This window comes from Amblyomma mixtum, chromosome 4, assembly GCF_055824585.1.
Source record: "Amblyomma mixtum isolate Tamu chromosome 4, ASM5582458v1, whole genome shotgun sequence".
Lineage (NCBI taxonomy): Eukaryota > Metazoa > Arthropoda > Arachnida > Ixodida > Ixodidae > Amblyomma > Amblyomma mixtum.
In genome coordinates, this window is record NC_143015.1 from 80,919,124 (window position 1) to 80,939,564 (window position 20,441).

At 45.6% G+C, this 20,441-nt stretch overlaps 1 protein-coding gene across 1 annotated transcript in view; it reads left to right on the forward strand.

The window, feature by feature from the left end:
* The first annotated feature begins 1,600 nt into the window (after positions 1-1,600).
* LOC149347175 (putative sodium-dependent multivitamin transporter) overlaps positions 1,601-20,441 on the forward strand; it is a 30,638-nt gene continuing 11,797 nt past the window's right edge. The window contains exons 1-8 of the mRNA XM_089585517.1: positions 1,601-1,694; positions 2,636-2,701; positions 3,760-3,811; positions 5,196-5,263; positions 5,783-5,940; positions 12,569-12,709; positions 12,793-12,922; positions 19,217-19,305. Of these exons, the coding sequence (XP_089441643.1) occupies positions 2,645-2,701; positions 3,760-3,811; positions 5,196-5,263; positions 5,783-5,940; positions 12,569-12,709; positions 12,793-12,922; positions 19,217-19,305 (695 nt within the window). The 5' untranslated portion in view covers positions 1,601-1,694; positions 2,636-2,644. The remainder of the gene's footprint in view (positions 1,695-2,635; positions 2,702-3,759; positions 3,812-5,195; positions 5,264-5,782; positions 5,941-12,568; positions 12,710-12,792; positions 12,923-19,216; positions 19,306-20,441) is intronic.

A 20,441-nucleotide genomic window follows, 5' to 3' on the forward strand; every position in this document is an offset into this window, starting at 1 on the left:
GAAAATAAAGTTTGTTTACTTAAAATATATAACCCATCAGTTCGGCGCGTGGAACATTCCAGTATCTCGGCGACAAAGTCGTTTGGTGCTACACTTTGCGGTTGTTGTCACGGTTAAAAAACTCAGTTATTGCCCACTGCCTGTCCTCAAAAAAATAAAGGAAAAATCAATCAGTACAAAAGCGCAAATAAAAAAATATTGCGTAGTCTATTTAGGCGCAGAAAAGACAAGGCTAGCAAATTTGTGTGTACAGCCGGCGAATTCTTTAACTGGCTTTAATGACTGCCGCCTTTTCTGTGCTCCTGTAACCTATGACGGAGCAAGCTTGCGAAAGTATTATATCTAAGCACAGTCTCACTAAATCTGTGCTCACTATTGAGCTTTCCGTTAGTTTGCTTTCTCGGCCGTCGCGCACGGCAGCTTAAGATTTCGCCGCCTGTACGCCATTCTTCCCTGCCAGTGTTTACCTCTTATAAAGTATTACCGTTTGTTCTATGCTATAAACATCATTTATCAATCCTAATGTACAAAAAAATATTTATTTTTGCCTTTCTATCGTTCTTATCTGAACAGACAAATTCCATACAATTTGCGTGCAATTTGTTTAACTAGTTGCTGGCCTCAAACAAATTATGCTCCTGAGACTATAGATCACATAATAGCAGTTCTATGCATATCCAATATTATTTGTTTGTGCCCAGAAAAGGGTCATTAGTCGCCAGATTGGAAGGATTGAAGGCTTCTGCATTACATTCTACTGTGAGTATCTACTGTATTGTGTGTTTCATAAATTACTTTTTTTTTATCTCACAGTTGAACTTAGTGATTTGTCCTTTATTTCATTGCGTACTATTTGTTGTGCTTTCATTTCTTCTGTTCGAATGTACCTTGCTGTTGTTCATCGTTTGACTAGTTAGTGTTGCTCAATGATGCCGGCCGTTATATCTTTATTTTATCTGTATTTTCCTGCCTGAAAAGTGTTTAAGCCTTGCTTAGTGCATCACTCTGCTGATTTTCTTTACCCCAATGTTTTCTTTGTCAATAATTTCATTGACATGTTGCAGCATGCCATCTGCTACGATATGTAACCCGGGGATTAGGCCTGGTCAGGAGACATCCAATTCTCCTTTTGCCTCTCCCCGTGGACGCCATGTAATGTTGTCCGATATAAACGGATTGACTGATTGATTGATTCCTATTAACTACATTGAGCCCCTGTCACACTCCGAAGCACATATCAAAGCAACCTTTTAACGGAGCGCTAGGCACTGAATCAATAAATAATTCTTACCAATATCCTAAAAGAGGCCTTAGGTTGCTTAACACTGCCCCAAAACCAGCCTCGCAGCACTGAGTAGCCTTTCTGAAATCAGTGTGCTCACTGCCGCGCTCGATAAGCACTGCCATAATGTGCATCTTATTTTTCACCCTAGGCAGTGTCTGGCATCAGCAATGCCGCAAGCGCCGAGCTGGAGGCGTTCCTGGGAGGCCAGAGCCTCCCGGCTGCTGCCTTGGCTGTCTCCATTGTGGCCTCCGTGGCGAACGGCATGAACGTCGTAGGCTTCGTGGGGCACTACTACGCCTATGGTTTCCACGCGCTGTGGGTTTTGCTGGGGACACCGCTGGCGACGGCTTTCGCAGTGACCGCACTCGTACCGCTCCTGTATGGTTTAGGAGTGGCGTCTGTGTTTCAGGTAACTGACAACAGGAGGTGTGCACTGATTTATCAAGTGTTGCTTGCATAAAAAACAAATGTATATAAGCCCAGTGTAAGGAGGAAGCGTGAAAAGACGAACGACAGGAGTGGAAATTTAGAGGACAAAAACTATAAACTTTAACTTACATGTACAGCGAGCACTTCTAGTAGATAGCATGATTTAAAGTGGTCTGTTAGTTCTGTTAGTTTACTTGTTGTAGTGTGTGCAATTTGGGTAATGACTTAGTTAATGATTGGCTCCCAAAAATTTTTCAGTATAACAGCAGAAGAGCAGTACACACAATTTTTTCGAAGAAATTCTTGACTTATTTGTTTATTCTGTCCAATCAGGCAACTCCTCGCTGAAGCTGGGCGGCTGTATTCATTATGACATTTTCTCGTGGAACAGCTGTAAAGATACGTTGCGACAGCCGAGAGCTTAGGTAATGAAACTATATAATTTAGGGTTAACAATCGTGGGTTTTGCTTTGAACATAAACGAAGAAGTTGCTTCCAAAATTTGTCTGAGGGATTTTATGAAAAAAAAAAACCTTCTCCGTTGATTATTTCCTTCTGGATTTCTACTTATTGTTGGCAGTTATCTTCTTTTGAGGTTGCTAAACAGCGCCATATGTTCTGTGGTGTCTAACTGACTCTTAAATGCTGACATTTAGAGAGCCAAAAACGTGGTGTTGAGGAAATTAATGCACACTATTTCGTAAGCCACACTCAAAACGCGCACCTTTTTACGTTCTATTTGTCACCTTCTCCTACCAGCCTTATTATGGCCGCCACCTTTATTTCAAGTCTAGGTGATTGCTAGCTGTCTGCTGGGTGTCTGCTTAACATGTGGGCCGTAACAAGTGGCATGATGGCACGGGGTAATTTAAGCACGTCCTGATTTATATCCTCTCTGTTATTTTTTTTAACCACCTCTAGTACCTGCGTATGAGGTTTGATAACAAGGTCGGCATCACAGCGAGCGTCGTCTACTTCGTCCTGAGCGTAAGCTGTCAGTTTTATTATTGTCCAAGTTTGCAACGTTACTCCGTAGTCCTTGCACAGAATCTTTACTTCAAAAGTAACGTTCTCTTAATAGCCCTTGATAGAGTTGGGAAGAATGTAACACCATGTATATTTATTGCTCTAACACTCTCGCAGTGTGTTGAAGGTGTTGCATTAAAACGCAATTGTTTTCTAGCTTTATTCAGTTGCGATGACGTAAACAGACGCCTGCTCTACTGGTCTAGAGATATCGTGCGGATAAGTGTGCTAGAATATTTGCATAAAAAAGGCACCAATAGCATAAATTTGTGGACTATATTGTACTTATCGAAATGCAGCTATCGCGAAAGGTCTGTTTGTGATTGGAGCAGTTAGAAGTTTTCTCGCATCATTCCCGCTTCGGAGGAGCAATCGAATAAACCTTATGTCCTCACCTTAATTTCAGAAAAGCCAAAGGTGGAAGTGAGTAAGCTCTTACATATAATTGAAGTTAACTGGAGTTTCAAGACAAAAGAATTATACAACCTGTATCAAACGTTTAGCGCCCATGAGGATAGGTAATCTCAGGCTTGTATCGGGGCCCTTTTTGTATGGGCGAAAATCGTAATTTTCGGAGGGGTGAGGATCATAGTTTGTTACCTTCAAGAGATCTCCTACGGTGGCTGCGCATAGCGAGCCACTCGGCGTTACGCAGACGCAAAACCCCATGGGTTCGAAACTTTTGACAAATACTGCACATACGTGTCCGCTGTTGTGACTGGTGCAAAAATACTGGTCCTTTATTGTTAGCACTGCCATTCGCAGGAACATTTTCAGTGTCGCAATTACGGTGTGGCCAGTCGTCTAAACTGTGCATAGTTGTTTTCAAACCCGCTAAACTCTAACTTCTTTTGTAGTTCCCTGTTGTAATCGCTGTCGCCTTAGTACGATGGCAGAACGAAAACTGTGCATGTTCTATTTTATGGGTTTTGATTTCACACAATTGTTTCTTTTATGCTTCTCGCTGAAAACTGCTCCCGCCTAAGTCGTCGCACTCATATTAAGGCTCACGTTTTCAGCAAACACTCGGCGCCGTGGGAATTTACAGCGCTGCGATTGGATTGGCTACAAGTAGGTATTCACCCGTTTCCACACGTTCTTCTTGTTTACATAAGCGGCGAAGTCAGCTTAAACACTGCACGAAGCAGTGAATCTTGCTCAGACGAGTTCGAAGCACAGTAAGTTTTAATTGCGATTCGCAACACTGAGACAGTCGCTACAGGCGACGGAAGCGACTGGCCGAGATAGAAGTAGGAAGAAGCATTTGTTCAAGTTATGCACAGTGCTTTCACGTTATTCAACTTTACCGATACTTCACTGAGGGTTGCAGCGTTCAAGCCAGCGTCTTAGAGGCTGGATATAAAAGGAATAGCTGTTCTTTTATCCAAAACTTGCACATGCATCGCCCCCGACGAAGGTTCTACTAAGGCGTAGTTTAATTCCATTACTTTCTTCCTGTATTCGCATAGAAGACGCGCACTTCGTAGTTTCAGCCGGTCAGACACACTGGCTCCTGCCGTGAACGGCGTAAAACGTGGCCCCTGGCGCCGCACAACTGCAGCACCGGCCGTGTACATATGCGTCAAACTCGGTCTTTCGAATGGAATACCAACTGTAGTGCTGATTTCTTTGCAGTCATCCTGCTCTCTTAATTAAACGGCTGCGTCGCACAGAGGTGCCCGTAATTACTCAGTCCGTCGCGGCTATCAAAGCCAAGGCGATCTTTAGTGGGCGTGTTTCCACTCTTCCAATACTTGCTTCACTGAAACTGAGACTGTGCAGTAAATTTAACGATCAAATTTGAGTGCAGTGCAAGCTACGCCAACAGGAATCCTAATAAAAATTATACTCTAATGATTGACGTCTCCGCGCTAGCCGCCAGTCTTTGAGGAGAATGGCGACCATAACCATTTGCGAACAATGCACTAAACCTGACTAAACAGGTGACTAAACAGGCACCATATTCCTTGCATTAAATTTTGTACGATACCTTTACCTGTTCGGACATTCGATGAAATAGCCTGAGCGTAGAAGGTAAGAATATGTAATGCGAATGACTAGTCGACTAGCTCTTAATTTTTCCTTATTTTCTTCAAAGAAAAAGTGAACAGAGCACGCCTGGCACCCTTAATTTGAGCATGTGTCGCCAAGAATAAAATCGGCGGCATAAAGTGAATTATGTATATGGTATGTGTAGGTTTCATGGCTTACAGGAAAATGTATCTTTAAGGAACGAAACAGCGCTAACTAAAACGAAGGACCAAGAAAAAGAGAGACACGAACACGCGCTGGTCCTTCTTTTTTAGTTTGCGCTGTTTCGTTCCTTAAAGATGCAGTACCAACTCGCCCACTATGCTATTTTGCTACAAGGAAAATGTAGCAGAAATCTTTCAAGACTTCGCATTTCTTTTAGAGTTTGCTGACTACCCTAAACGATACTCCCCGTATTTTCCAGTGCTCTCGGTGCCGCTGCTGTACTCAAACATCGTCATCGGTCTTGCTGGCACAATATACACAGCTCTGGTAAGTAAATACTTCAATTATATATCGCGCTGCCATAAATAAAGCACTCGCAGCGTGCCTTCTCTACACTGTGTCGTAGCACGGGATGTCAGAGCGTGGTTTTGGTCTCCGAAGACATCGCCGGTAGCTAGAGTGCGCCATCCGGCAGGCTTATGTGTGAAAATATTGTTTCAGAATCCAGTAAATGAAATCGCAGTGCCTGGGAAGATCGGACCTTTTAGGACCATGTAAAAAATAGGTAGTAGGTAAAAGAGTTGAAAGAACAAGACAGTTAGCAACCTTCGCGTACGAAGATAAATATAAAAAAGCGCACAATAATGCTTTAGTAGTAGTGTTGTATTATTTGTCTGTTTGCTTATGCAAATGACAACACATTTGGACTCTGTTACAACTTCAGCTCTCGACTATATATCAGACGAAGACAGACAATTTTCCCCTACGTTAAAATGAGGCAGCCTTCGTCCTTTTAGCGCATTTAAATGTGTCCCTCTTTTTCCATGTATTTTCATTCCTGCTCAGGGGGGACTCCGTGGCGTCGTTTGGGCCGACTGCGTGCAGGCACTGGTTATGTTCGTGGCACCGGTCACAATCATAGCAAAAGTGATACACGATTCCAGCAGTGTCACACCGCCGCTCCGACCCATGTCTGATTTAAACGTCACTGAGTACATGTTCAGGTCAGTAAAATCGCTGCCAGATGAACGGGAGTTCATATCAACTCCTGTGATTGGTTTCATGAAAGGTGAAACTTACCTCTTTTTTATCATTGTTTAATTAGCAAACGGGTGCGAAGCAATTTCCGCGGAGGGATCTAGCCGCTGCACTACCGTACTCAGCAGCAAAGTATATTATGTCGCAATAAATGCTTCAAAATAATTTTTTCAGGATCCTCAGGCTCTCTCAGGATTCTGTGACTTCCACTTTGCAATATATCGATAACCGTGTTAAAACTTTGCAGCTTGCAGTCAGTTAAATATTTGATATCAAGCAGAGATTGAAGTTCAGTTGACTGTTTTTTTTCTGCACCGAACCAAACAAAAATAGCAAGAGCTTGTTATTGTTTTATGCGTTACCGAAGCAATGTTTATGCCAACTATCGAGTCGAACAATAATGTGGTCGAAATACTAAGGCATCATCTCTGGTATCAAAATTTTCAATGTTTAATTTATTTGGCGCTTGAAACATGAAAATTTCGCATTTCATGTATTTCCATGCGCCCCATTTACTAATCTACAGCACTAAATGCTCTACGTCGACTTTACAAGCAACACTTATGACCGCCTTCTGCTGGCCAATTCAATAATGACAACGGATTCCGCGTGTCTTTGTTTTTTCTCACGTGCCCTTTCATCGCGTATGTCTGCAGCGTGAGGCTGATGTCATCTGGTGCTAAAGTAAATAAAAATGAATCACTGTTTGCAAAGCTAACAGCGTTGTATAACCTGAAAAAGATGTTCAGAACGTACTACAAGGCATCGTAGTGTCATTGTGCTTGGAAATCAATGCTCGGCCAGGCTTTAAAGCTTAGTTGTACCGTTCTGTAAGTACAATGAGCAGCATTTAATGTATTTGAGTGCTATGAAGTCTTTCTAGCGACCTCAGCAGGAAGAATTAAGGCAATTAATGTTTTCTATGACATGTGGCCTTAAGCTTTGACTTCCTGCAGAACATGCCCCACATCATTGCACTTTGCTCGGTGTTGTGCTAAAGGCGTTGCATGTGTTAGTTGCGTTTTTGCGTACTGAATTATGATGGAATCAGGTGTGAATTAGAGAAGGCAGGCCATAATGGGTCGGAGCTAAACCAGTTAAATAGAGTGCTGCTACAGTCGGTAAATACAGGCGGTGGCTCTTCTTGCACATAGTGGCCTTTAAAACTTGTGAAGGAAGACGCCTCGTGCACCTTGGTGAAGTACTCAAGATGTAATATAACGTACAGCGTAAAGAAACGAGAGACGACGAAAGAAACGTATACCACAAGCCCTGACTTGCAGCTCCTGCTTCATTAAGCATGCGCCGAAACTAGCCCTTTGGCGGACTTTGACCAACCTGGCTCGTCACGAGGTTGCTACCATTTCTGGTTCTGGACGGGCCCAGCTTTTCACGTGTTTCCTTGGGCTGTGCGTCTGGTCTGAGAACTCGTACAAGGGCGCTATGCTGGAAGGCCCCAGTTTGCTGAAACTCGGAATCTTCCCGAGCTCTGGCGACGCCCTCAGATGAGTGAACTAATGGTAGCAGGACAAAATCCCACCCTCGTCACGCCTCAAACTTCATTGGGTTATCTGGATATATTCCGTGCTTTATCATCCCATCGGCGCCACCTCATCGGCTTCTTGGGCGGTCTACAAAGAACGGGTCACGTGAGCCAACCGCCGGTGCACTTTTCATTTGTGTGTCGCTCCACCAAGTGCACTGCGTGTGCAATTAGACAAACGAGGTTTGTTGAATTTTATAATGCACTTAATACACCTTTATAAGCATTTTATAGTGTGCAAGATTTGGATTTAAAGCGCTTTGGAGTGATTTATGCATTATTAAATTTTGCTTTGTACCGCGAGGGAACGCTACCAACGCATGTCATCAGCTGACCGCCAATGGCGACGAGGTACATGTGCAACGCTGTGAAGGTTACGGAAGTAGTCCGCAAAAAAAAAAATAGAGAGGTGTATCACTCCGCGCTGTTCTGTGACCGTGTGGTCTAACGCGTCGCTCCGGAGAGTCGACAGGCAATGGGAGCGCGTGGGTTCAAATCCCGCATGGTGAAACTTTTTTATTTCACATTTTTTTTCATCGCAAGTTGAATTTCGCGTGAGTTGAATGAGAAAACTCGTTTTTTTTTTCAGAATCGCTTGAATATTATGCCGTGTTCTGAAATGAACTGCATGCATCTGTTCATTACATGCATACCGCGTTAATGTGAGCTGTCCGAAATTCGTTGTCTCATGAGCTCGCACCGGCTTTTGGTCAGCAGTGGCGGTTATCTTCCCAATTCTGCAGCATTGTGACTATACTTTTTAGATGCAAGTGAGAGGTTTGTGCGAAAGATGACATTCATTCGTCGGATTTAATTAATTAGCACAGCGGTGAGTGCTCTGCAGTGGCCCGATTAACAAGTGGCCATCTGCAACTTTCGATTTCGCCGTTGCCGAGGAGCCCGCTGTTATGCGTTGCATATTGAAATCAGTCAGTTCAGCCCTTGGGCGCGGCCGGACAGCCACCATTGACCTTGAGCGCAACCACGTGACGTGACGTCACGACAGCCGGAGGAAAATCTGGGCCCCAACTCGCGCGGTCGCGCGCGGGTGCAGCCACCACCTGACTCCCGCTCCTCCCGCTAGGGGCGCTGCGCCGGCGCGTGACGTCACGGAGGAAAAGCTGGGCCCCAACTCGCGCGGTCACGCGCGGCCGCAGCCACCACCTGACTCCCGCTCCTCCCGCTAGGGGCGCTGCGCCGGCGCGTGACGTCTTGCCGAGAAAATCTAGTGCCGCCAAGCAATACCTCGCCCTCAAAAAAAAAAAAAAAAAACCGCGCAATATGCAACGCATTCTTGGCTTAACCAAGCTAAGCCTGGGCATCTTTTATTTTTTTTTGTGGGCCTCTCTTAAGGTACCTGGCATGTTATGAATTGTTCTGTGGAACCGGTTAGCGGCTGATCCAGTCTTCGCCAAAAGAGTCTGGGACCGACTTTGGCACTGTGCTGTAGAGTAGCCCAGAGGGTTTGGCGAGAACAATTATTTTTTACTGATTGCAATGTTCAATGCATAATGTGCCTTCCTCGTGAAATAGTTGGCCTTCACCATGTCAGGGCTGGACTTCGAAGGGGCCTTTACGCCAATGTAGGTCCCGTGGACGCATCCCACGACGTCTGTGATGCCGCCGCGCAGAAGGAAACGCTCCTCAACATACGCACGTTCGGACGCAGTCGTGGGCAAAGCGAGCCACCGCTTCTGCACAGCCGTGTCGATAAGCGCGTCGGAGACGTCCCTCACACAGCGGCTCACAGTGCTTTATTGGCGTCCAATAAAGCGGTCTGCGCCGACGCTCCCCTGGAAGCTCCCGGTCGCGAAGAACCCGAGGGCGCAGAGGACTTGCTCTTCGACCGAAAGCGAATGAAGCCCGGTACGCACTCTCCGCAGGCGTGGGTCATCGCCTAACTATTTACACAACCATCGTGCCGATTTTTTGGAGAGGCGAAAATGTCGCTGGAATTCGTCGTCGGCCAAGGCAGTAAACGGGTCCAGCCGGCCGTACTGACATTTGCCGTCAGAGGAAGCGATTACCCAGGCTGCTGCTGCTGCCGCCATGACAGTCCAGAGATGAATTCGGGGCACTTCACCGTTCACGAGTTTAGCTCCGAGTTCACCTGTCAATCAAAGCCATTGGTCACGCCCCCGGCGTGCCGTACATAAATTATAGGCGTACGCGCTATGGATGGGCCACTCCCAACATCCCTGCTGGCTACAGGTATGCTGCGCGGCTGTGCTGATTTCTGACAGACATCGACAATGTTGACCATCGAAATATAACAGGCAAAACGGACGTCATCGCTGATAAATCTAAGCATCTCTGCGAAGGACACGCAACGTGGCGAAAGCCGCCGATTTCTTCGCTCGCATACCAAGATTGCACAACACTATAGCCTGTTGCAACTACGTAAGACACAGCGCAACGCTGAAGGCGCGTCACACCTCCTTGCAAGGCGTCAAACACGGAGCACGACGACGAACCGGTGCAATAAAGTGTTTGTAATTTCCAGCACGCAAGCACTGCGTACTTCACAACCGTAACACCTTTCTCTGTTATAAGTCCGATTCCATTATTACAAACAGGATCCCTCACCTGCTCGAACAATATTAATGCGATGTCCCTGCCGTATACAACGGCGATCGAAGTTAGTGACCAAATCAGTCCGCAAAACCTTGAAGTGCGCGACGTTGACAAATACTACGCAGATACGCGCGCCACTTCCTTCACAGCTTTTAGTCAGCGTCTGATGACGGAGGATGAGTTGTGTCGCTGGGTAGCACGCTCTTCGCATCCGCAGTGCACTAAAGAGGCGTCACACGCAACAGGCATACGTAATGAATCATTGAATACAGCCAAACAGCAATTTTTTTTCTCACACCGCATCACAGCCGCTCGCACGGCCAATTTCTGCCGCTGAGATTTGCCATGAGCGTACTAAAAGCAATGGTTGGCCATAGCGGGGTGCGGTAGCGGCCGTAGCAGCGGAGAGCTCCACCTGAGGTCACTTCAGAGAGCAGCAGTTACGCGGGGGTGCAGTGAAGTTCAATTTTTTGCTTTTGTTTATAATGCAAGCCAGAAGATGCATAACTGTTATATTTTGATATACGACACAATAAAATATATTATCGCAATGGCCGAAAAGTAAGACAGATTCAGCGTGTAGTAGTTGCCCAGTCTTTTTAGTCGAAGGCAGCGCTACCGGCGGCGTGTCAGCGCAGGAGCTCTCTCGTTTTCGACACGGTGGGCTGCCGCTCTAGTTCGTATGCAAGCCACGCTGCAAGCAATGGCCTCACTATCGCCTCTAGCGGCAGAAAGTGACAAATGTTTGTTAATTTCCTAAAGCTATGCTTTTCAACAACGCTTCATTGGATTCAGATTTTAAAATACATTGGGAAATGAAGAAAATGTTCATAATATTATCTGTTGCCTTTTAACGTATCCGAGAGAAGAGAAAGGGTTGATACAAGAGTGCACCTAGTGCGCACTGTTCGTCTTCGGAAATGGAGAGACAGATAGAGCCTGAAAGAGAAGACACGCCTTTGACGCGCCCGAAAAGGCGTGTCAAACAGCTAGCGGCGAGTGTGCAGATAGATAGCAGAGAAGTCACGATTTCGCGATTGCTGATATGGCGCTGATAACTTCAGGTAGCGCTGCGGCCTGGTATTGCGCAGTGTATTGTGTTTGAAGTGTGAAACAGGCGCACAGGGTGCGCTTGTATCGCCTTTACGTGGCTTTATCTCTACATTTTATTGTCCGCTGCCTGCGCACGTTCCGCGCTATCTTCGTTCACTGACTGCCGTCATCGCAAACTCGGATGAAACTCGGGCGATCGCCAAACTCGGGCCTTCCGGCATAGCGCCCCAAATCATTTTTTTTCTTTGCCGACAGATGGCAGCCCTGGTGCTGAATGAACTTAATGGCGACAATTTCGAGGAAAAATGTGTGCTAGTGTGTTAAAGACACGGCCGGGAAAACGTGGACAAAAATTCCTGAAGACACTTTGGAAATTCTAAAGTGTGCTTGGCGAAAGGCTTGTGGTCAACCCACTGGCGCTTCCCCGAACCGCTTGGTGCGGAATCACTGGGCCGGTTAGGAGCCATGCGTCTCACTCACTCGACTGCAACAAGACGTCTGGCGAAGGAGCGCCGGTGCAGTTGCCACCGCCGACGCGCGCGCGCTCGTTCTACCGCTACTGTGTGACGTCACAGTTGCTATGCACAGCTACGCCCCCACCGGCGCGCCGGTTGCTAAGAAGGGGAGGAGGTTTCGCTGCTGCCCGGAGGAGAGGCCACTGTTGACACCATTGCAGCGCACAAACGGACACCGCGAGCATGAGCCATTGAAGGCTTTCGCCTTAATAATGAACAGCGTAAAAGATACCAGTCAGGCGTGTCCAGGTACCACAACTTTTTTTTCGCTCAGGAGAGTTAGCTGCTTACGCACGTACGTTGATTTTTCTGGCTATGTAAGGCCTGCTAAATTATCTGAGGAGCTAGACCAGGACGTCAAAGCTTGAGAGTTCATTTGTGAAGCAGAGGCACACAACGTGGTATTCGTGGCACGGCACGGCTAGATGGAATGGTGACGCTTTGAAGGCATGAACGTTATATGGCTCATGAGCAAGAAAACCCGGCGTCGTTATCGGCGTCCAGGAAAAGTGGTCCAAAAAACTGCCAATGACGTACACCATCAGCAGAGAGAAAAATGTCTTCCCAAAGTGCGAGGAATTAAACGAATTGCCTGTTTTAGGTTCCACCACCAACACGAAACGACTGAAAGCACTTTCCCGATTGTCTTCACATAGTTTTTGGAAAAACTGTTTTCGTGCGTGCACTGCTTGTTTTAATTTATGTGTGTTTTTTGTTATCATTTCATGCTTAGGTGACTGAGAGGCCATGTGTAATGTCTGTATTTTTAACTTCACGTCTCTCCATTTCTAAACTTTCCTATACCTTGTTCCTGCATGTTGATTCATTTAAACCGATATCTTTATGCCTTGCTTTAACAGCTGAAACTGTTTTAAAAATCAGTAAAAAATACGTTTTGTTCGAACACAGAGCAAACCTGGACATCACACTTGATGAGAACATCTGGAGTTGCCTCATCGGTGGTATTCCGTACATTTTTGTTCGTGTCGGATTTGACCAAATGGTTGTCCAGCGATTCATGGCAGCGAGGAGTCTGCGAGACGCAAAAAGGTGCGTTTATTTGTTCGCTACTCTGGTTTCAGAGTGCTCACATAAATATTAAGGTGTGTTACATATGTGCATTCCTATTTCAGGATAGCCATCGTCAGTGCAGTGTTCGTGGTTTTCTTTTTTTTCCTGGTTGGAATTGCGGGAGGAACTATCGTATACTGGTATAGAGACTGCGACCCACTTATGTCGGGTGCAATCAAGAGCTACGATCAGGTGAGATATGATAGTTGTTTCCAGTTTTTTTTTTCGCTTGAGCGAGCAGTGGTCTAACAGTCATTCACACTGAAGGCACGGCAAGGAGTAAAGATAGATTGTCAGCAATCGACACTTTGCTTTTGGGAAGAAAACAGTGCATCGGCGTGATCAAGTTCACATAAAAGCGCGTTATCAACCTGTATTTTTGTCGTAATGCTCCTCAGGACCTGGAACCTGGGTAGATCTCTTTTAGCATATCGCACGCGCTTAGCCTTCTCCAGGTATAAGTTGCTGGCTTGAAAAGTAGTATCCCGTCAATAAGAAAATGAGTCTTCCTGATAAAGTCCTGGTAGCAGTAATGTGTTGGCTTAGTCACAAAATATATACTATCGAGGACAAATTTAACTACATCTCCCCCCCTTCCAAGTCGTCAACCGTCAGGCATTGCACGCGGGCAGCGCTTGACAGCGCTCTCCGGCGCAGTGCGCCGGTCTCGACACCAGTAGTGTATCGTAAAGTGGTGTCCGCAACTTCATCGCCAGGTGGCGCCTGCGTAAGTTACTTTTAAGGCGAAAGCCTTCAATGCCTCATCGTTGTCGACAGAAGGCTGTCGACAGCAGGTTGTCAGCAGAAGGTTGTCACCAGAGGTGTCACGCTTTTCGGTTGGTCCAAATGGTTATACATTCAGAGTACGTGGATTCGCAGTAATTAGGTCACCCACGGATGCCTGACGGCTCCTTTTGGAGCAGACGACAACTAATAAAATAGTAGTTGTCGTCCGCTCCGACAAGGGGCGTAAGGGGTACGTGGGTGACCGCATTGCATACCCCATTACGGCGAACAGAGCCATGGATATAGACCTTTTTCAGGTGCGCGCGGCCATCTCTCGACAGCAGCGCCGCCTTGCCTCTGGCCGATTTCTCCATGTTAGCTTCGGTGGCCGCCGCTGCAATACTGGCCGCGAGTACTCGCCGCGCTGTTGAGCCTTATCTGAGGGTTGATTTTTGCATGATTTTCACCTACAAAGTGTTGCACTGTATGCACAGAGCAACTCTGCACAAAATGGCCCGTGCTTCGGCGAGCGGCGACGCGGATGTTTCCCTGCAAGTTGTGCCGAAAATCGACACTGGAGGTGCGCTTCTACGCTAGTGTGCGCAATTCATTTAACGGCTTTCTGGTATCTATAATGGAGACATTTATTAATGCGAGCACGAAACTTGCTGAGCGCTTTTATGTTGTAGTTATAATTATAAAAGAAAAACCGCTCCGTTCCGAGCTAACAGCAGTGTTGCTGTCAAGCGCTCAAGCGGTCTGCTCTGCGTTGCGCCGGTGACATGAACAGATTGAAACTGCTTTAGACCGCGTCTTTCACTACATTTTCCCTCTGCAATGTCCTAAAAAACGGTACTTTCAGTAGTGCTACATGGAGCAAGCACCGCTGGAGCGCATAAGCGCACAGAATTCTGTTGCGGCTTTTGGCTTTGCATAAATTTCTTCATTACTTCGTACTAACGGTAAAATAACTGGTGAAGCGTGTAAATGTAGGGTGTTCCACTCTTAGCGTGAACATGCGAGTGTGTGGCAGCGCTCTTCGGAGCGCCAGTGTATCCGTCGGCGCCGCGCGTCCAAGCAAAGTTTCGCAGGAACAGAGGAAACTGGATGTGGAGCTTCGCGTCGTCGGACGTTTCGCTAAACTCGGAAAAAGGTGTAGTAGAGAGGCATCTGGCCTTCGAACGCGATGTAAATTATACACTCCAAACTGGTGCACCTGCTGTGACAGTACCTGAGGGGCGTATCTGCTTGGGCCGTCTCGGGTGCGGCCGCTGATTAATGCCGAAAGAGCGAGAAAGCGCGTGCGTGTGGTCGGGTGTGCACTACGTGCCTGCTGATTGCACGTCCCTAATAGGCACATTTTTTTTTAAACAATCGGCACTTTGCATTATGGCGTCAGTTGAAAATAGTATTTGGTCGAAGCATGAGGTGTCACGATGCAGGTGTCACGAAAGTTGAGGCCTTCAGTTTTTTAAATCTTGCTGGTTTATCGGATATTTACTGCAAGCAAACAGCTGTGACATTTGCGCAATGCATCATGGCTTTCAAGTACTGTCAAATAGCTACGTTTACAGTGCCGTTGTCGTTAATAATCAGTCGCCAGTGTCGGTAGTTATAACAGAAGTGTTGCACGTAACCTGCAGCGCTGCGCATCATTTCCCCGAATTATTACTTATGTTTTGATTTTGCAAGGGTCACAGACGACACATATCTTAGCGACATCAGCAGTAGGAGCTCGCGTGGAAGGTATGTGTAGCTGAAACAGCCCGCAACCGCACTGCCGCCGTGGCTCTCTGTGTTCTTCAAACTGCTCCCTCTTCAATCCGCCTTCGCTTCCTGTAGTTGTTCGAACAGCAGACGACTGCGCAGTGGTTTCCCGAAGACCTCGTTTCAGCTTTAATCGCACATACACCCAAATCGGGCTACTACAGCTAAGCAACCGCATACAGTAAACACGGAGAACCACAGAGAATGCACGGGATGCACGGACACCGCCTTTCCGAACCAGCCAGAGAGGGGGAAAGCAACATGGCGGTGTTCGGCCTGGTTCGGCGCTCTGGGAGCGAGGCTGAAACTGAAAAAGGTCTATAACCGAACTCATCGAAGCAGAGAGAGAGTCGTGCTAAAGAAGCAGTCAAAGCCTGCAGTCAAAATGTGTAGTTGTAATGTGTAGTCAAAGTGTGTAATCAAAGCACTAGTACCACACAAACAGTCTCGCAGTTACTGCCAAACAGTGCGCCAGGAAAGGCTTTCGCCTTACAGCAATTTAGAGAGCCAAAGCGCCCCCTGAATTTTGGTCCTCGATAGTGCGTTTTGCGAAGTGCTGCAATTGCACTAGCATGCATGCAGCCATCAATATCAGCACATGATGGGGGCATTGTTCTGACGGAGAAAATGTGTCAATCAATCAATCAATCAATCAATCAATCAATCAATCAATCAATCAATCAATCAATCAATCAATCAATCAATCAATCAAACAATAAAATAATCAATCAATCAAATTATTTACCATCTTACAATACATAGAGGCGTTGTAGAGAAAAGATGCCAATGAGCAGCTTGACGACTCTACAAACCTAATGTTGAGCAGAGAGGCCGTACTGCAAGTGACAGTTTTAAACGAAGACAAATACATCCCGGAACCACCCTAGAACATAAAAATCATCAACATGTACGGAAAAGTAAACTTAAGCCTTGTTTTTTTTAATACATGTGGGAAGTTCTCGAAGGAAACAGGAAAACAAATCGAAATTCATAAGAGCATAACTGTTAAGAAATGACTGAAGTAAACCGTCCTCTTGAAAGGTTATCATTCCAAGTGGTGATGCGAACAATCCACTAAAAACCAAAATATTGACTGTAGTTTGTCAGACATCTTAACACTGTCTTGTAACTTATGTTAAGCCACTTGCGTTTTGTAGTTCATCAAGCAAGTGATGTCTTCTCATTCTGCATTGAAGAAAATTTTGGCACATACTACGAAAACTTGAAGCGTTTAAACTTGGAGGAGTACGGTAAAAAAAAAAGTCCTACGCGGAAAAAAATATGTCGAAACAATCGCACTGACCTTAGTATTTCTTACTTTTTGATGTTTCTGATGCTTTGCGATAAATTTTTCAAAATGTTAACTTTTAATGTTGGCCACTATTTATTTGCTTATTTGTTTATTTATTTATTAGTACCTGAAAGGTTGACTAGGGGCATTACATGGGGGGTGGGCATACATATCATTGAAAAAAATAAGTGATGAATGATTTGAAGTATTGCAGGCCAGGATGGGTGAAAGCTTCAGCGGGGAGGTCGTTCCAGACTCTTGCGGTCTGGGCGAAGAATGATTTTAGGTGCGCAGAAGTAGATGCTCGAGGTGTATGAACAGCTTTCGGATGACTGATGCGAAGTGAAAGGCGGTATGCAGGGGTGATAACGGATTGACTCAAATGCGAATGATAAAACTTGTGGAAAAGGCAGAGTCTGGCTATTTTCCGACGGGATTCAAGGCTGGGGAGGTTAGCTTTTATTTCCAATGCTGTTACGCTCGTATCATATAAATAATCCGAATATACGAATCTTATCGCGCGGCTCTGGACGTACTCAAGGGTTTTGGCTAGGTTAATTTGTTGGGTTTCCCAGATAAAGCAAGAATATTTAAGTTCAGGACGGACAAGAGTTAAATAGGCGGACAGTTTTACGGAAGCAGGTGCCAAACGCAACTTACGCTTAGATAACCAAGAACACGGTTAGCTTCGTTGGTTATGTTCATTATGTGGGTGGTCCAAGAGAAATCCTGTGTTAGGCTAATACCTAAATATTTATATGAAGATGCGTGTGATAGCATGGAACCGCGAAGGGTGTAATTGGGAGTAGGATACGATTGACGACAATGAAATGATACTAGCGTTTTTTATTAACGTCTAAAGACATTAGCCAGTTTGCGCACCACTCTTCCAGGAGTTTTATGTAGCACTGCAGATAGTAAGTGTCTCTGTTACAAGTGATGCTCCGGTAGATGACACAGTCGTCGGCGAACAAACGAACGGTGGAAGATAGATTACTTGGGAGGTCGTTGATGTAAATTAAAAATAGTAGAGGTCCTAAAACCGTGCCTTGAGGTACGCCGGAGGTAACAGGGGCGATGGAAGGTGCATGATTGTTAGCCCATACAAACTGTTGGCGGTTAGTCAAAAAATTCCGGATCCAGTCATGTACTAGTGGGTGGAGGTTTAGGCGCGAAAGTTTAAATAAGAGGCGCTGATGGGAAACTTTGTCGAAAGCTTTTTCAAAGTCTAAGAAAAGAGAGTCCACGGGTGTGTTCATGTCCATACTAGAACTGATGTCATGAGTAAAGAGGGCCAGTTGGGTAGAGCAGGATAGGTTTTTCAGGAATCCGTGCTGAGAAGGGTAAAAAACTTGACAGACTGCAAGAAAGTCATTATGTGTGAGTAAATGACGTGCTCCATTAATTTAGAGGGAACGCTAGTTAGGGAGATGGGACGGTAGTTTTTACTAGACCATGGGGGGCCTTTTTTGGGCACTGGGATGATTTTCCCCACTTTCCAGTCGTGGGGTACAATACCGGACTCGAGTGATTGCTGGAAGATACGACAAAGAAGAACAGCTACAACATTTTTAGTATTCTTGAGAACTTTTGTATTAATTTCATCTATACCAGCAGATGTGGTTAGTTTCATGGAATCGATCAACGCGATTATTCCGTTAGGGTCGAAACGTATGTCAGGCATAGGTGTCTTATGCGTCTTTCCAAAACAGCGTGTTCATAGATGCTGCTAGAGCCTGTAATGAAAGTTACTTTGTTTCCCAATCTGTTCTTTTTGTAACTGATGGCGTGCAGTAAAGGACCTACTTGAGTCTCTGTGTCACACTTGATGCACAGTGAAATAAAAAATGTTGCGACGTTCACGGGTATACAGTAAGCGAAATTCCAATGAACTGTTAGCGTTTCCATTGGCAATTGCCGCCCACACTTTTCTGCGCTGAAGTGTGCGCAAGCTTATATAAATTCTTCAGGCAGCGACTCTCTCTTTACGAATATACGTTTTATTTATTTGGTCCTAAAAACAGTCTATATTTTCATGTCGAGAGAAAAGCGTTATTTTTTTTTAGTTTCCAGCACAGCTGTCAGCAAGCCCCTGTAGGCATCTGTCATAAAAGAAATTCGTCCTGAAGCCTTAGTCTTCAAATTCCCATGACACCCACTAGGAAGCTTGAATCCGGCGCTTGAAGTGTGCGTCTTGCGTGAAATATTTTTTTACGTGTGTTTTCGCGCACAAACCTTATTTTAAATGTTGGGAACGCGTAAAGACCTACAACGGATGTATTTTGTTCTACCTGGGAAATCAGACTAGAATGTGTAGATGCCCGAGCAGATGCTTCTAATTCATTGTAACACGGGTGCCATGTGAACCGCATATTTATTCCTTTAATATTAAAATCCCAGTGAAACTTGAGTACTCTCGCTTTCTTAAGCTATTTCTCAATATCGATAGAAATAGTAGCCCTAGATGTTTACTGCAGAACACGATTACTGCAAAATAGGAAGTACAACTATCCGATGTTTTCTCGATGCGATGAAATCGTGGTTGCGCTCCAAAGGGTAGTGTTACGAATGCTTTTAAGCACGTCGTTGGACACTTAAAATTTTTTCCATCTGCTTGTACACGAAAGGGGTTTTCAGATTTTTTCCCTGTTGATTTGTTAATTGAACAGGAAAAGAACTATGTTAACGTCCTTTTGTTCCAGGTTGTCCCTTACTACTTAAAAGAAAGCCTTTCCGATGTGATGACGTTACGAGGCTTGTTTCTTGCCGGTCTCTTGGGAGCTACTACAAGGTGAGTTCGTAAACCAAATGTTTGTTATCGTGCAACGTATGCTGCTTACGGAATGAGAAATGATATTTGAGCCAAGGCCTCTAGTCGTAGATGCACTCTTGTGACGACTAAACGGGGCTTTTTGGAAGGAATGTGAATGTTGAGGAGAGTCGGATAGCATTTTATGTTAGACAGTCTAGTGCGTTACTAAATTTTAATGCCTAAAATTTTAACGACACTTCGCCAGGTTGTCTGCTGAGAGGTAACTGGCCTTTGTAAACTGACTGTAAAACATTCAGTTTGTCGGAAAGAGCTTGGTGCTAAGAGGTCGCGTTAAGTGGTCGCGAGTACCTAGCCTTCGACGACTTTGTAAGCGCACTCGACCGCCAGATCTTTCGTTCCGGGGTCAGAGCTAGTCAACACGGTCTCCCACCGCTCGAGAGAAGCAGTGGTAACTAGATCACCCGGAGGTGGCTCTATTTTGCAGTCCCATTGTATATGATCGTAGTTGACTCGTTGGCCGTAGGGTTGAAACATTAGATAATTTAGAATTTCGCAACCGTGATTGTGCTTTTCGCTGTGCCACACTGATTTGATCATGGTGATGATGTCTGTTTGGTGCAAGAGCAGCTATGGAGAAAAGGCGCCATCTGACAAGGTATTTTCGCTATTGAATATGAGTTCAGAGACTTGTTTTCCAAGTTTTTCACCCCACACACGCCGAGCATCAGGCGAAGGGAAAGCTTGTGCACATTGTATCACCGGAGGTTTCTAAATAGGACTGGGGATAGAATACCACATCTGCCGAATGCGAGGCAAATGCTCAAACCACGGAGCCATCGCTGCAGTGTGCAATGATTTCGTTTGTAATGTTACCGAAACAGAACCTATCGGGACACCTAGTCCAGCTTCAGAAGAACTATAATGGTGACAGGTGCCCTAGCGTATTTTGACTTATCAGTGTGTTCACTATGTTTATGTGCCGCTTGTAGCACTCATTCTATGCACATGTTGAAAGAATACTGTGAGCGCATCATCGCGAATGCGAGGACGAGCAGGGGAATGCCTCTTGACATGTACAGCCGGCCAAATATTTAGCTGGCGTGCGTGACGGCCGCTTTATCCGTGTTCCCGCTGCTTATGACGGAGTAAACGTG